Source organism: Macrobrachium nipponense, chromosome 4 (genome assembly GCF_015104395.2).
Source record: "Macrobrachium nipponense isolate FS-2020 chromosome 4, ASM1510439v2, whole genome shotgun sequence".
NCBI classification, from domain to species: domain Eukaryota; kingdom Metazoa; phylum Arthropoda; class Malacostraca; order Decapoda; family Palaemonidae; genus Macrobrachium; species Macrobrachium nipponense.
The window spans coordinates 115,944,772-115,959,481 of NC_061100.1; the positions used below are offsets into that span (position 1 = coordinate 115,944,772).

Below are 14,710 nucleotides of genomic sequence, written 5' to 3' on the forward strand. Positions count from 1 at the left end.
TTGAGTTGTTTTCAGCTAGATTTGATGACTTTCCCTGTTAAAGGAAAACTGTAACTATAAAGCAAATGAACCAAAAATGCAAACTAGTTTGCCAAAGTATGCAAGTTTCTTACCTATTCTGGTTTGCTGCAGTTTAGTGGACTTTTCTTATATGAAGATTCATCAGGACCTTCAATTGTCAAGTTATGCAAATCGTAGGATATGCTTCCAGCTCAACAAGTTTGTCCTCCTTTTGAAATAACACCACCACCTTTTATACAGGAGTACTATCCTTCAGCTGGAATCGGTCGCTGATAACTTGGTAAGAAAATACCAAGTTCATTGGAGGAGATGAGGCATGATTGATACCCAACACTCATCCCCATCACATTTACTTTTCTTTATGTCACCTTCGGGTACAGACATGCTGTACTCTCCTGTTCCTTCTTGGTTGTTGCTTATTGCCCTTTGTGTTTGTCCCTTTTACTTTAATCTTTGTTTTTTCACTGTATGGGGAAAAACCATGAGTAACATCATTGCAAGGGGCATGGCCATCCATGTGGATGGTTATGTTGCCTATCAAAGGCATTGTGGGAGATCCCACAGACCTCATGATCAAGCACAGAACCAATAGTTCCTTGTGTACACAATCTTTTATCAATTTTACTTTTTTTTCCAGCTGGCACTAGAAGATTTATCCTACTGTTAAGTTTGAATTTCAGCCTAGCCTAACCCTTTTTTTTTTTAACACAGATGAATAATCTACCCACCTATACGTGTTCTCCAACTCCAGTATACTCCAGAAATCACCTTAGATCAACAGCACAAGACTTACGACCCAAAAACTCCTACCAGACAGAGAGCTCTCCCCTACCAACCAAACCCTACACGCACATTTCCTAACCTAGTCCCCTCTTAATTTCCTTCATCCTCCAACTCTTTACCCTCTACATAATTTCTAATACATTCCCCTGAAACTCCTGCTTTAGTTAATACATCAGCCACTTGCTCCTTTCCTTTTATCCATCTCACCTCCTTTATTTCCCTGGATTCTATGGTTTCCCTTATTGCTGCAATATCTATTTTTAATCTCTTGCTACTTACACCAGTGCTCGATTTGATGGCGGTCATAAGTGTTTTACTATCAGTGTTAATCAAAGTTTCTAAATTTCTCCCTCCTACTACCTCTTCCCACAAATGCTTGAAATATATCAATCCTTCTATAGCTTCCCCAACACTCAAAGCTTCAGCCTCAATGGTGGATTTTGCCACTCTCCTGTATTTCCTAGGCTTTCATCATATGGGACTTCTCCTCTTCCCATCTGTCAAGGAAATAATATAACCCAGTTGAGTATGGCCATCCTCTATGTTTCCAAATGAAGCATCTGCATAGGCTTCCCAATAAATCCTTTCTTCTTCCATCTCACTTATTGTAACTTCGCCCATCATGCTCTTAGTTTTTCTCACAATTTTAATAAGCTTCTTCATATCCTGAGTTGTTTCTTCTTTAAATGCTTTACTTAATTCGCTAACATCATATGATATTTCTGGCATCGTGTGTAGTGATACCCAATTCAGCTGTCCTACCACTGATCTATACTCAATTAACTCCTTTTGTTCTAGCACTCTATTACCTGTATATCTTTTAGCCTCTAGTTCTCTTATGGAATTTATATACTGCCACTGATTAAGGGAAAATCTATTCTCCTTCTGCTCTATTACTACTCCAATATACTTGAACCTTTTACTCTCTTGTTCTCCTACTTGCAATTTCCCTTTCTATTTCCCAATCGTTTCCTTTAAGAATCCTTCAGTTCCTCCGTAGCAAAAATCATCTACGTGTGTACAAAAAATGCCATTCAATTGATTGTCCTTTTTCCAACAGAATATAGTATTAGGTTCCAGTCTACTTCTCTCAATTTGAAGCTCCTTCACTACTTTCACCACTTTACAATACCATGCTTTTGCTGCGTCCTTGAGCCCATAGAAGGTTTTCAACTCCCATAATCCCCTCCAACCACCTTCCCTAGGTAGCTTTAAATACACTTCTCTTTGTATCTCGTCACCTTGTAAATATGCAGTTTTGACATCCAATATATAACAATTCCAATTTTTCACCTTTATTATGGTTACAGAATTCTAAAATTTCAGCATTGCATGTGGGAGTGTCCTTTTCCCACTCTGGCATCTCTTCTTCAAACCCTCTAGCTACCAATCTTGCTTTACATATCCTCCCCCCCCCCCCCTTTATCTTTTCAGTTACTATCCATCTTGTAGATAAAGCTTTTTGTCCAACATCATTTACCTCCTCATATACCTGGTTATCTCTCCAACTTTTAAGTTCTTTTTCTTTAGCTTCCATTATGCTTCTATTTTCAAATCCCAGCAACACCTCCTCTTCATCTTCAATTTTTTCTACCTGACTATAATCCCTCAAGTTAACCCATCCTTTGTACATTGTAAGAATCATCCCATGCTTGGCTTGATCTTTTTCCTGCAAGACCTAATATAGTCCATTCTTCTACTTGTCCTGTATCGTTGTTTATAGCTCTAACTCTGTTTCCCTTTTTGAATTTTGGTATCTCTTCCATTAACCCGCCTTCTATTGACCCACTTTCCCTGGTATCTTCTACCGTTTCCTCAACCACCTCTCTTTCTAAAGTCTCTTTCGTGTCTGCATTCCTTCTCCCACCTACTATTATCTCCTCTCCTTGCCAATCTACATTGCCTTCATTTGGGCCATCTGATCTACCTTTCACACCATGGGATTTATCTATTCTAGCAGATATCTCTTCTGTAGCTGGTGATCATCGTTGAATCCTAGCTACCTCTCTTAAAGAATCCCCATGTTTGACTATTATTGTTTTCCCCGATACTCCCACTACCTGACCAGGTCCTCTCCATTCATTTTCATTTTCCCTCCTATAGAATACCTCATCTCCTACCACTGCTTCTTCAAATTTATGTTCTCTGATGTTTTTGTTTAAAGCTATTCTTATTTTATTACATGACTAATTTTTTATAAACGCTTCTCTGGCCTTGTGCATTGCATTCAGTGCATCCCTCACCATACCCTCTTCCATCCCTTTTTCCTCTGCTTGCAGGACTTGAACTTTCTTCTCCCAAATACTAATTGGTTGGGAGAGAAACTTCCACTATTCATTAAGCAGTTCCTAGCACTCACTACCCATTTCAATGCTATGGACCAATCTACATCCTCCTCCTCTATCATCTTTCTTACACTTCCCTTGATCATGCCTACGGCCTTTTCACATAATCCGTTGCTCCATGGAGATTCTGATACCGTGGCTAATAGTTTAATATTCCATCTTTCTGCCATCCTCCTTACTTTTTCATTTTGAAATTCTCCCCCATTGTCTGACAATATTTTGGAGGGTGCTCCAAATATAGCAAACCAGCACTCAAAAAGTGTCTTTATTATAGTTTCTGGTTTCTTATCTTTTATCCAACAGGCCTGGCAATACCTCGTTGCCATATCCACTATTACCAAGAACTTTCTCTCTTCCATCTCTCCCACATCCATCGCTACAACTTCATTAAAAGTTTTACTCCACTCCAAGAAAAGCCTACTACTGGTTTGGCGGGATTTCTTTTGAATCTTTTACATATTTCACAATTTTCAATCAGTTCCATTAGTAACTTTCTTATTTCCTCTTTTTCTTTTTTGATTAACCCATTACTTCATTGTGCTTCCTCTGTTAGCTTCCATATTTTATCTCCACTTCCGTGACCAAACTGTAAATGTAATTTTTTCATTGTGTTCTTAATATCCCTCAGATTCTTTCCCTTCCAACCCTCCAGTAATAATTCTTCTACCTTCCTCCTCCTTATAGGTACTCTTAAATGACCCTGTTCGTCTTCTCTCAACTATACTTTCATTCCCATTAATACTTCGATTATGACAAAAAATTTTTTCAAATGTAGGGTTATATCCACTTTACTCATGGTTTGCTTACCTATCAGCCAGGGTATATCACCCTGCAAAATTTCTGTCTTCAAATAAAACTTTTTGTTTTTTAGTATCACTGGTATTTCTATTATTCCTTTGGGCTTATAAGATGTCTCACCAAAATTAAACATTTTATTAGACTTTCCTAGTGTCCCTCATTCTCCTCAACTCTTCCTGACTCAAATCCATGACAATATGTGCTAGTCACAATTCCCAGCAAACTGTTGATTTACACTGTCCAAAATTGCATCAATCACCTCCAACGACTCTTCCACTATTTTATTAACTTCTCCCTCTTCTTCTTCTGTCCCAGTTTCTGTTTTCAGCTTATTTTTTTATAGTCTTGTTTCAGTTTTCTTCCTATTATGAAAATTCTGAGGACAATCCCTAGCCCAATGCCATTCTGAGCTGCATATTGCACATACTGTTACCTTCCCTTCTTTGTTTATAGGATTTCTTCCACCCCTACCTCAGTTCCATCTTACCCGATATCTCTGGTTTTCCCTCCCACTCCCAGAACTGGCACTGCCTTCTGATGACCCCCACCATTTCCGATCCTCTTTAGTCCTTAATCCCTCAAATAGTCTTTTCATTGTTTGCAACACTGTTTCGTACTCTAACTTTTCTTGCCCACAAACCGATAATACCATTTGTTTTTTATTTTCCATGAGATTTGCTTGTTCTATTACATGGTAACCCTTGACTTCCCCTTCAAGCGCGCCTTTCCCCATTGCTCTTTCACACTCAGATTCTGCCTTCTCGTATCTAATTAAATAGTACGGCATCTTTTCACTAGATTCTCTTCTTATTAGAATGTATCTTTTTATTCTGCCGTAATTCTCCATTACAGAGTCTTTTAGATAGGCTTTATCTAGTTTGTCTAGGATTATCTTTGGACCCTCTGTACCTGTAAGTTTATCTCTATCTAATCCTTCCACTAGTTCTCGGGCATTCCCTTTTAAGCTCATTCTCATTTTTATTGCCGGGTATTTTGTATCTTCACCATACAACAATAGCCAATCTTCGGCTTGACCTTTCCATTCTTTGTACTCTTCTTGTATCCCGCTAAACCTAGGACATTCCATTCTCCATCTAGTCTCCCTTTGTTCACTGTCGGACCCAGGCATCTTTGATCAACCGCGCTCTGCTACCAGTTTGAATTTCAGCCTAGCCTAACCCTTTTTTTTTTTAACACAAATGAATAATCTACCCAAGTGTATGCGTTCTCCAAATCCAGTATGCTCCAGAAATCACCTTAGATCAACAGCACAACAAGACTTACGACCCAAAAACTCCTACCAGACAGAGAGCTCTCCCCTACCAACCATACCCTACACGCACATGCCTCCCCCTGCACCGTGTTATTGTTTACATCCCACTGACGCCGCCGCCATCTTGTCTATGAAGTCAAGCATATGACGTCACAACACAACTTAAATACATTAACAGACACCTTCTAGAATCAACCATATGCTATCCATATATCGGACACCCACCATATTTCAATAATGCATAAAATACCAATAACAATTATACAAAATATAATAATTAAGGACGAAGGTTTGTTTCGTGTATGAACAAACTGACCTTCATACCTTTCGTGCTGCCTGTACCAGGACTTCTCTTTGCAGGGAATGTGCTTTTTGGGATTTTCCACACTGGGTTACGTTCAAGATGAGAGGTGCTTCCCAGCTGCATCAGGGGGAAATATGCTCCCAGTGATTTCTGCAAACCCTTGAAGTTTTATTTTTTCTTCCTCCATCTTCCATTCCTCTTCTACTTCTGCTGAGTGCTATCCCTTCTCGGAAGGTTAGAACTAGGCCTGTGAAACCTAATCATGATCTTTCAACTGATGATGAAACAGCTCCTGAAGGAGGTGCTCCTTCAGTAGCTGTCTTGCCCTCATCTGACATTCCATGTACTACATGAAAGCTGTTGCCATTGTAATACCTGTGCAAGAATTGGCATAACCCAAATATTCTGGTAGCCCTTCTTTCACAGTTTTCCTCAACAACCTGGCACACAAGCAAGACCTGAGCCACCTTCACCGAAGTTAGTTACTAATGTGTCTGTTACCCTAACTTCATTGACAGCTGCAAAAGAGAGGGATCCTCCTGTTGCAGTAAAAATCCCAGTAAAAGACCCTCTGGCAGGAATGACTTGGTCTTCGGTTCTGGCCTTGACCAGTACTTCAGTATAAGACACTTCTCTACTTACATACGAATTACCTTCTGAAAGGCCATCCATATCTAGATTTATTCTCTTGTTTATTTTCAATATGTATATAGTGCATAATTTTTGTCGATGTTTACATTCAAATTCTACTCTGGGTGCCTATTCTGCTAGTAAGAACTAGAGGAAGAGGAAGTTGTTCCTTTAACCTTTCCCTGATTATCCTGAGTATTCTCGTGATAAACTACTGTGTATGCATTCTTACAAGCATAAGAATATTCATTCACTCTCGTAAAATATTCCTACTTATTTCTATCTTCCCAATTTAAGTCGGTCTGTGATAAGTCCCATTTTCTATATTTCAATTCTCTATAATGTGTATTTTTTTTAAATCATCCAGTATAAGGGATTACTTCTGATGCTAGACAGGTAAAAAGAATATGAAATTTCAATTCAAGCTACTGTCAAAATTTAATATTCTTTTTACCTTCCTACCATCAAAAGTAATTTCCTAAAATATTGCATTTAAGAAATACAAAATGGGAAATACAGAAAATGTGTATTCATTACACTGTTTAATCGGCAATATAGAAATAAGTAAGAATATTCTAAAAGTATGAACAAAAATATTCTCGTGATTTAAGAATAATACATTCCTCACATCTAGTTCCAAGATCACTCTGTACCCATGCAGTCGGTAACAACCAAATGTTGACCAACTTCAAATTCCAACATCCTGCTTACACCAAAATCATTCCTATGTACACAGCATGACATTACTGGTTTTGCTTCCGGTGGAAGACATCCTAGGAAAATGAAATTACAATACTGTAAACAGGTGCCAAACAGCCAAACTTCATAGAATGCCAACAATTGCCGAAGCACAATGGGGGCAAGGAGAAATCTGACAAGGGCTAAAATGTTCTAAACACACCTAGAGGAGAACAGGTTAAGTAGACAGTCATCCGCGCAGCCATTCAATTTTTTGTGTGAATGCCAACTTGCCTAATCGACACAGAGATATAAACTAACTTTAACAGTATAAGATTCATCTCAAATAATAAAATTTTGCAGCCTTCCATGTATCAGGTCTGAGTCCTATCACATTCCACATCCCCTCCCAGACCAACTAGGACTTAATAGGGCTTACCTACAGCCAAAAATGGCATATAAGGACAATTTCTGAATATGAAAAGATCTGCAATTATTGGTAGAAATGCATTGAATTCAGATGCACTCTGTGCAGGCTTGATAACCTCTGCAATGTGACGTTTAAAAGACAAGGGGCTACTTTAAAAACTGCTTCCTATGCAGAAGAGCCCTAGGTCAGCCTGTTGCTATATACAAGACAGTCCAAGAACCACTTCTGCTGGTAATGAAAGTCATAAGCACCTTCCCTAGTACTTGGTGAATTAAACCACAGAGCAGAAAGGCATTGGCTTTATTACAAATTCACATACTACTGCATCCATCACCTAAGCAGCCAGACCAGGTTGCTGTAAACAGCTTACTAGTAGTTCATGATGTAAGGGGGCTGTAAAGAAGTTGGCATGTGCGGTCCCCATACCTCCAAATTATTTTGTGTTGCAGGCATATCTGTTGAGGGACTACTCATAACTGAGAATCTGGCACTTGCTGCTCAGAAGTTATAACAGTTCATATTCGAAATACAACTTGAGGATAGTTCAACAAAAATTCACTACCTACAGAATGCTCAGGGCATGATCATTCACAAATTACGATGAGCACTGGTTTGCACAGTGGCCAAGAACTGTATGAAATCTTTAAAAAATCAAATAACTCCTCAGAAATTATTTGGACAAAATTTGTCCTCAGGAAGACCAACATGGGCCCAAATTTTCTTTGTGGAGGTTATGATTATGTAGTGGATTCATGCTGGTGATTATAAATGGATTCAATACAGAGCAATTAGCTCCTTAAAGATAGTTTACCAAGACATTGTTAATAAAGAACATGCCATACAAAACATGAACAATGTTTACTAGGCTCTGTTGAATAATTATAGGTTTTAAATGTGTGAAAAGCAACCTGAAAATTAAACATCACTTAAAAGCTTACCTGTATCAATGAGAGGGGCTTGCACTGTTCTCTAAGGAGATTGCCCATATGAGTTTCCTCTTCTTGCAAGATCTTAGAAAAACTTGGAGTGGCTGGATCCTGTCTAAGTGGGAAACTAGATCCAGGTGATGGAAGATTTGAAATGGGGCTTGACAAAGGGGAAGTGGCTGCAACAGACCATGCACCCCCTTCATCACAATCCTTACTCCACTGATGAGTAGATGGTGTTTCACCAATACCCCATCTGCAAAATGTAACAAAAAGAATATTTACAAAAATATGACAAGTATAACAAAATCATGCACAAAAGCAAATAAATAACTAACCTTATAAGAAACCAAACCATTATACTGTGCAACCTATTTAAGCCCATGTTAATACGATGCCTCTTACCATGACCATTACTGGTTATACATAGAAAAGAATATGGAAAAATTATAGAAACAGTCAAAACCAGTATTCGCAGGGGGATAGGGAATACGTACAACCACCCACAAATAGCTAAAATCCACAAATACTTGACATCCCCCTCTAAAAATTCTTCTAACTGCCTATTTTAATGGTTCAAACATCAAAGACCCCCTCTAAAAACACTTACAACTACCTATTGTAATACTTCAAACACCAGATATACCTTAAACTATCATCCTAAAACACTTTAATATAATTTCAAAGTCATCATACAACATTATCCTAAAAAATTATATGGTTTACAACTACGTGCAAAAACTAAACAAGTTATCCGTATACGTATTCAGGCACAGCTATTTTCTCTCAAATTCTTCAATTGGAAGATGCATGAAGGAAATGACAGGTGCTGCTATTTACATTTATGCTGAAGGACAGTTTTAAATTCTTGATGAACTAACACTGCTGTATTTTTAAAACTAGAAATGGATTTATAAGGTGGTAAACCAAAAATTGAAGTACCCTTATACGATATTGCCAACCCTTAAGAAAGTAAATGAAAATGAGAAATTAATGCTGCTATTAAGAGCACAACTTTTCAGAAGCATAAGATGATGAGTCTCCATGTTCCATGATATCAGGAGCCTGAGAGCAAAACTATGCATTCATAGCAAGGTAATTTTACTGCTGATTTAGCCTTATGGCTGAAATCCTTCAAGAAACACAAGCAAAATGAGCTATTTTGTCAGGTTATAATAATCATGAAGCAGTGTGCCTCCTTGGATGGGTAGCTAAGGCATTAGAAAATTACACATCAGTGGTGAAACTAAGTCTGATATTACTGGCACTACTGAGTGCAATGGGGAGATCTTCACCCAGTTTATACTTGAGCATGAAATGAATCCTGGTCTGATTTATAGTACTGATCAGACAAACTTATTTCATATGTGCACCACTGAAATAACTTTAGCATGATAATATTAATGCATGCTAACGCCTCAGGAACTCATATAAACTTTAATAGTTCATCTTATAAAAAATTTAAGAACCCAAGGGCTTTCATATACGCACAGGTAGCGTTCAAGTTACGACAATTCGTCTTACAATAATCCAATTCTGCAATGAGTTTAGCAATCATTACCGATACAAAATTTTGAAAATATGTATTTTTAAATTTCACACACAATGGGCGCATGTAGCAGCATACAATCACGCGATGTACTGGGTACAATACAGCGGCCCGAGAGGCTGACACAGTTACAGCTAGTGACCTCACTTGCTCTCACTAGGAACAAAGTAAGATTAGATTATGTCAGCGTTCATTTGCGACTTTTCTGCATTTTACTTGAAGTAAACTCATACAACCAAGTAAGCCTCCTGCTAGTAGTGCAAAAGAGAGGAGGCATTTCATTACTTTGGAGCAAAAATTGAAAATTATCAACTAAAGTGAAGCAGGAAAGGCAATCATTGTATTCGCAAGTGACAAGCATTTATCAGTCAACGAATAACAATCATCCTTAAAAATAAGTAATTTGTAATGGACTCTTAAAGACATCTGCTTCCGTTCATTTGACAGTTATATCAAAGAAGGGGATAGGTCCTTTGGAAGAAATGGTTACATGGATGGAAGACCAGATACGAAAGCATATGCCACTCAGCCTCCTGACCATTCAAAAAGAGGTTTGCATGCTTTTCAATCAACTAAAGAAAAAATATGACGATAACCACAAAAAAAGTTTTGTAGAAAGTGCTGGATGGTTTTGTAGCTTCGAAACCTGCCATAATTTTCAGTGTGAAAATTTGTGGCTAAACACCAAAAGCTGATGCTGAGGGAGCAGCTAAATTTAAGGATTCTTTGCATAAGATCGTCATTGTTGGAGGGCACTTGCCAGAGCAAATCTTTAATGTTAATGAAACAGGACAGTATTGGAAATGTATGCCTCTCATTGGTCCTACATCCATAAAGAAGCAACAATGATGCCCAGGTTCAAGGTAGTACAGCGGACCACCCATATTTGCGTTCTCTGGATTAGCGGACTCACGCATTCGAGGATTTCTCTCAGGAATATTCGCCTGTTTGCGGTATTTTTCTATCAGAAATTCCAGTTTTTTTTTTTTTTTTTATCAAAAATGCACTTTTTGTGATAAAACTAGTTAAAAAAAAAAACAAGTATAAACATTTTTAGTGGGTTTTTCTTGAGTTTTAACTAACAAAATAGGCTGTTTTCAGTTTTTATAGTGGTTCACTATTTGCAGATTCTAACTATTTGCTGGGGGGTCTGGTACACATCCCCCGTGAATACGGGGGACCAGTGTATACAAAGATTGACGGACTCTTTTGCTTTGGGGAAATGTGGCTGGGTATTAACTCATGCCTTTCACGATTTATTACTCGAAAACACCGAGGGCATTAAAAAGGGATTTTGACGAAGGAAAAATCTATTTCTGGGTGATTGGCTCGTGTCGCCCTATGAAAGGATCCTTAATATCATTCTTTCTAGGTAAAATTAATCTAAAATTACCAGAGAAAAACAAAATTAAGAAAATGTCAGTAAAACTGACTCGCTCACTCTTAAAAAGAAGTGTCGGTATGGGAATAGGGGCGAGTGGGAACACTACCACGAGACATTCACCAATTAGACCTTCCAATCAGAATCCCCACAAGAGAGAGCTGATACCAACGGGCGATGCGGCCGCTACTACTACTACTAGAGGACGCCACGGACAGCAGCGCCCCTAGCGGTCATCCTTAATCTAAGAACATCTTGTCCTGCAGGGGGGGGGGCAATCAATACAGGGTGGGTTTCATAGGGCGACACGAGCCAATCACCCAGAAATAGATTTTTCCTTCGTCAAAATCCCTTTTCTGGGCTCAGCTCGTGTCGGCCTATGAAAGAGTACCAGAGAAACAGACAAGATGGGAAAAAAGGACAAATGAAAATCAGTTGTAAAATGAGGGATATAATATAATTCATCAGTTATTACAGCATATAAACTAAGTACTTAAGGCTAACTTATTTTAAACAATGACATAAAAGAAAGTTAGTAATGTAAAGTACTTAAAATTACAGTAAACATAGTAAAGTACAATAATGCAGTGTAATTTTAACAAAATGGATTTACTTAGATAACTTATTTACAAAATATACAAACACATTGTGTCCTACCCTAGCATAAAAATAAGGGTAGGTACACTGAAGTACATTATCAGTACATAGTGTGGATGTCCCTAGCAAAAAAATAAGGGACAATCCACTAATATGATCTCAGCGGCTAAGGCTAGAATATCCGAGTAGCATGGCGATAGGGTGAGGCATGTTGGATGAGGTAGGTAGAGAGGAGACCTGGATCTATACTACGACTACTATACAGTATCAGGAGAAACAATGTTTCCCGCTGCTACTGCAGAAAATTTTAAAGATTCCAAGGACTTTAGATAATGACGTTTAAAGACTGTCGGAGATTTCCATCCAGTATACTTTTTAAGATCCTCAAAGTTCATATGTTGAAAGTAAATTAATTGAGGTGGCTACTCCCCTGATGTCATGTGCTTTTGGAAATGAATCAGGATTGGCTTGTTTAATGAAGTAAAGGATTTGTTGTCTAATACCTTTTACTGATAAAGTACCACCTTTTTCTCTCATGAAGAGAGAACCTGAGGATCTTGAGGATGTACGAGATAGAAAGGCTCTTAAAGTTGATACTGGGCAGAGAGAAGGGTCTTGCGGAAGTGGGATGACTTTCCAAGGGGCCCACCTTGCAAGAGGATCCTCATTTTTAGCCAAAAAACTACGATCCGGAGCAAGCAGAACTTCTCCTGAGGGGAGGAATTCCACATGACCCGCATCTCTGGATAGAGCCGACAGTTCTGAAATTCTAGCTCCTGAAGCTAGGCTTAATAAGAATAATGTCTTTCTAAGAAGCATTATGAATGTACAAGACGAGTTGTCAGTATCTGATGCTAGTTTGAGGACATCATTTAAGAACCATGAGACTGCAGTAGGCCTTTGAGAAGGTCTAAGTCTAGCACAGGCTTTAGGGATAGACGTAAAACAAGATTCAGTCAGATCTATCTGGAAAACCTAACTGAAAGATCTTCTTCAAAGCCGATTTATGAGTAGTAATAGTGCTAGCTGCTAAACCTTTTTCAAACAAGGATCTGAAAAAGGATATAGCTAAATTAACTGTCATGGTTGTAGTGTTTGATTCTTTCAGGAAGGATGCTAATTTTTTAACAGCTGAGTCATATTGTCTAATAGTTGACTCTCTCTTATCTGATTCTAGGAAGAGGATGTTTTGTGGATCAATGTTAGCATCTTTATTAGCCGCAAACTTCATGAAGTCCATAAAGTTAGGGTCTGAAGAATTCCTGAGGAAGCAAACACAGTCCTCATTTGTACTGATTGTGACAGCTTGGGATTGGGAATCCGTTGAGGTCGGAGACCCAATTCCAGAAGCAGAGGATACCAGTTGCTCTTGGGCCAGTCTGGAGCAATCAGGGCTACTATTCCCTTGAAAGTCCTCAGCTTGCTCAAGACTTTCAAGAGGAGATTCACTGGAGGAAAGGCATAAATTTTTCTCCACTGATCCCAATCTAACGACAGGGCGTCCGTGGCATAAGCCAGAGGGTCCAGGTTGGGGGCCACATAGCAAGGGAGCTTGTGGTTCGCTTGTGAGGCGAAGAGATCTACTTGGAGACCTGGGACTCTCCGGCATATCCACCGGAATGACCCGTCGTCTAGGGACCATTCTGATTCCAGAGGGACTGACCGGGACAAAGCGTCTGCTATCACATTTCTTACCCCCGCCAGGTGATGGCGGACAGATGCCATTTGTGTTTGTTTGCTAGGGCAAAGATGGCTATCATGACATGGTTCACATGCTTGGATTTGGACCCTCCTCTGTTGATGCAATGAACTACCACTGCACTGTCCAAAACTAGTCTTAGATGAGACTTTTTCGGGGGAAGCAGTCTCTTCAGGGTAAGAGATACTGCCATTGCTTCCAGAACGTTTATGTGGAGCTGGCGGAATTGAACTGACCAAGTCCCCTGAACCTGTTTGAACTGAGACCCCCCACCCGGACAGGGAGGCATCCGTGTGAATGGTTAACACTGGAAGGGGATATTGAAGGGGTACCCGCTTGGCTAAGTTCTTTACTTTTGACCATGGACGGAGTTGATTGCGAAGGATCTGTGGGATTACTGACAACTTGTCTCGAGATTTGGCGTTTGCTCTCGATCGCCAAACTCGATTTATATCTTTTAGCCTTGCTTTCAGGAGGATATCTGTCACTGAAGCAAACTGAAGGGAACCTAGGGTTCTTTCCTGGCTTCTCCTTGATGTTTGCTTGCATTTGAGAAAATGTCTGACAGACTTTGCTATTTCTTTCCGTTTGGCCACTGGAATTGACAGATTGTGGGAAGACAAATCCCATTGGATTCCTAGCCACTGAAAACGAGACTCCGGAGTAAGTCTGGATTTCGTTTTGTTTATCTGGAACCCCAGATGTTCCAGAACTTGAACTACCTTTTTGGTGGCTTTGAGGCATTCCTCGACTGTTGGTGCCCAGATCAACCAATGTCGAGGTATGCTGCTATCATTATTCCCTGAGCTCTCAATTGCTGCACAACTACTTCTGCTATTTTCGTGAATACCCTGGGGGCTACATTCAGACCGAAGGGCATCACTTTGAATGAGAATGTCTGATTTCCTAGCCTGAATCCTAGGAATGGGCGGAAGTGTCTGGCTATAGGGATATGATAGTATGCGTCTGTAAGATCGATGGAGCATGTGACGGCTCCACGAGGAAGTAAGGTCCTTACTTGCGAGAGGGTAAGCATTTTGAACTTGTCGCAACGAATGAAAGAATTTAGCCTTGACAAGTCTAAGATTACCCTTCTTTTTGTTGAGCCTTTCTTTGGCACGCTGAATAAGCGACCTTGAAATTTTAGATGCTTGACTCTCGCAATAGCTCCTTTCTGAAGGAGTTCCTCCGCATAATCTGTCAATTCCTTTGATGGTACTTGCGGAATGATTTGATTGGAGGGGGATCTTTGATCCAACTCCAACCCAATCCCTTGGACACTGTGCTCTGTGCCCA

The 14,710-nt window shown here is 39.4% G+C and overlaps 1 protein-coding gene across 1 annotated transcript in view; it reads right to left on the reverse strand.

Moving 5' to 3' along the window:
- The window catches only part of LOC135211490 (inhibitor of Bruton tyrosine kinase-like), a 154,887-nt gene that overhangs the window by 14,046 nt on the left and 126,131 nt on the right, over positions 1-14,710 (reverse strand). The window contains exon 13 of the mRNA XM_064244797.1: positions 8,201-8,444. Within this exon, the coding sequence (XP_064100867.1) occupies positions 8,201-8,444 (244 nt within the window). The remainder of the gene's footprint in view (positions 1-8,200; positions 8,445-14,710) is intronic.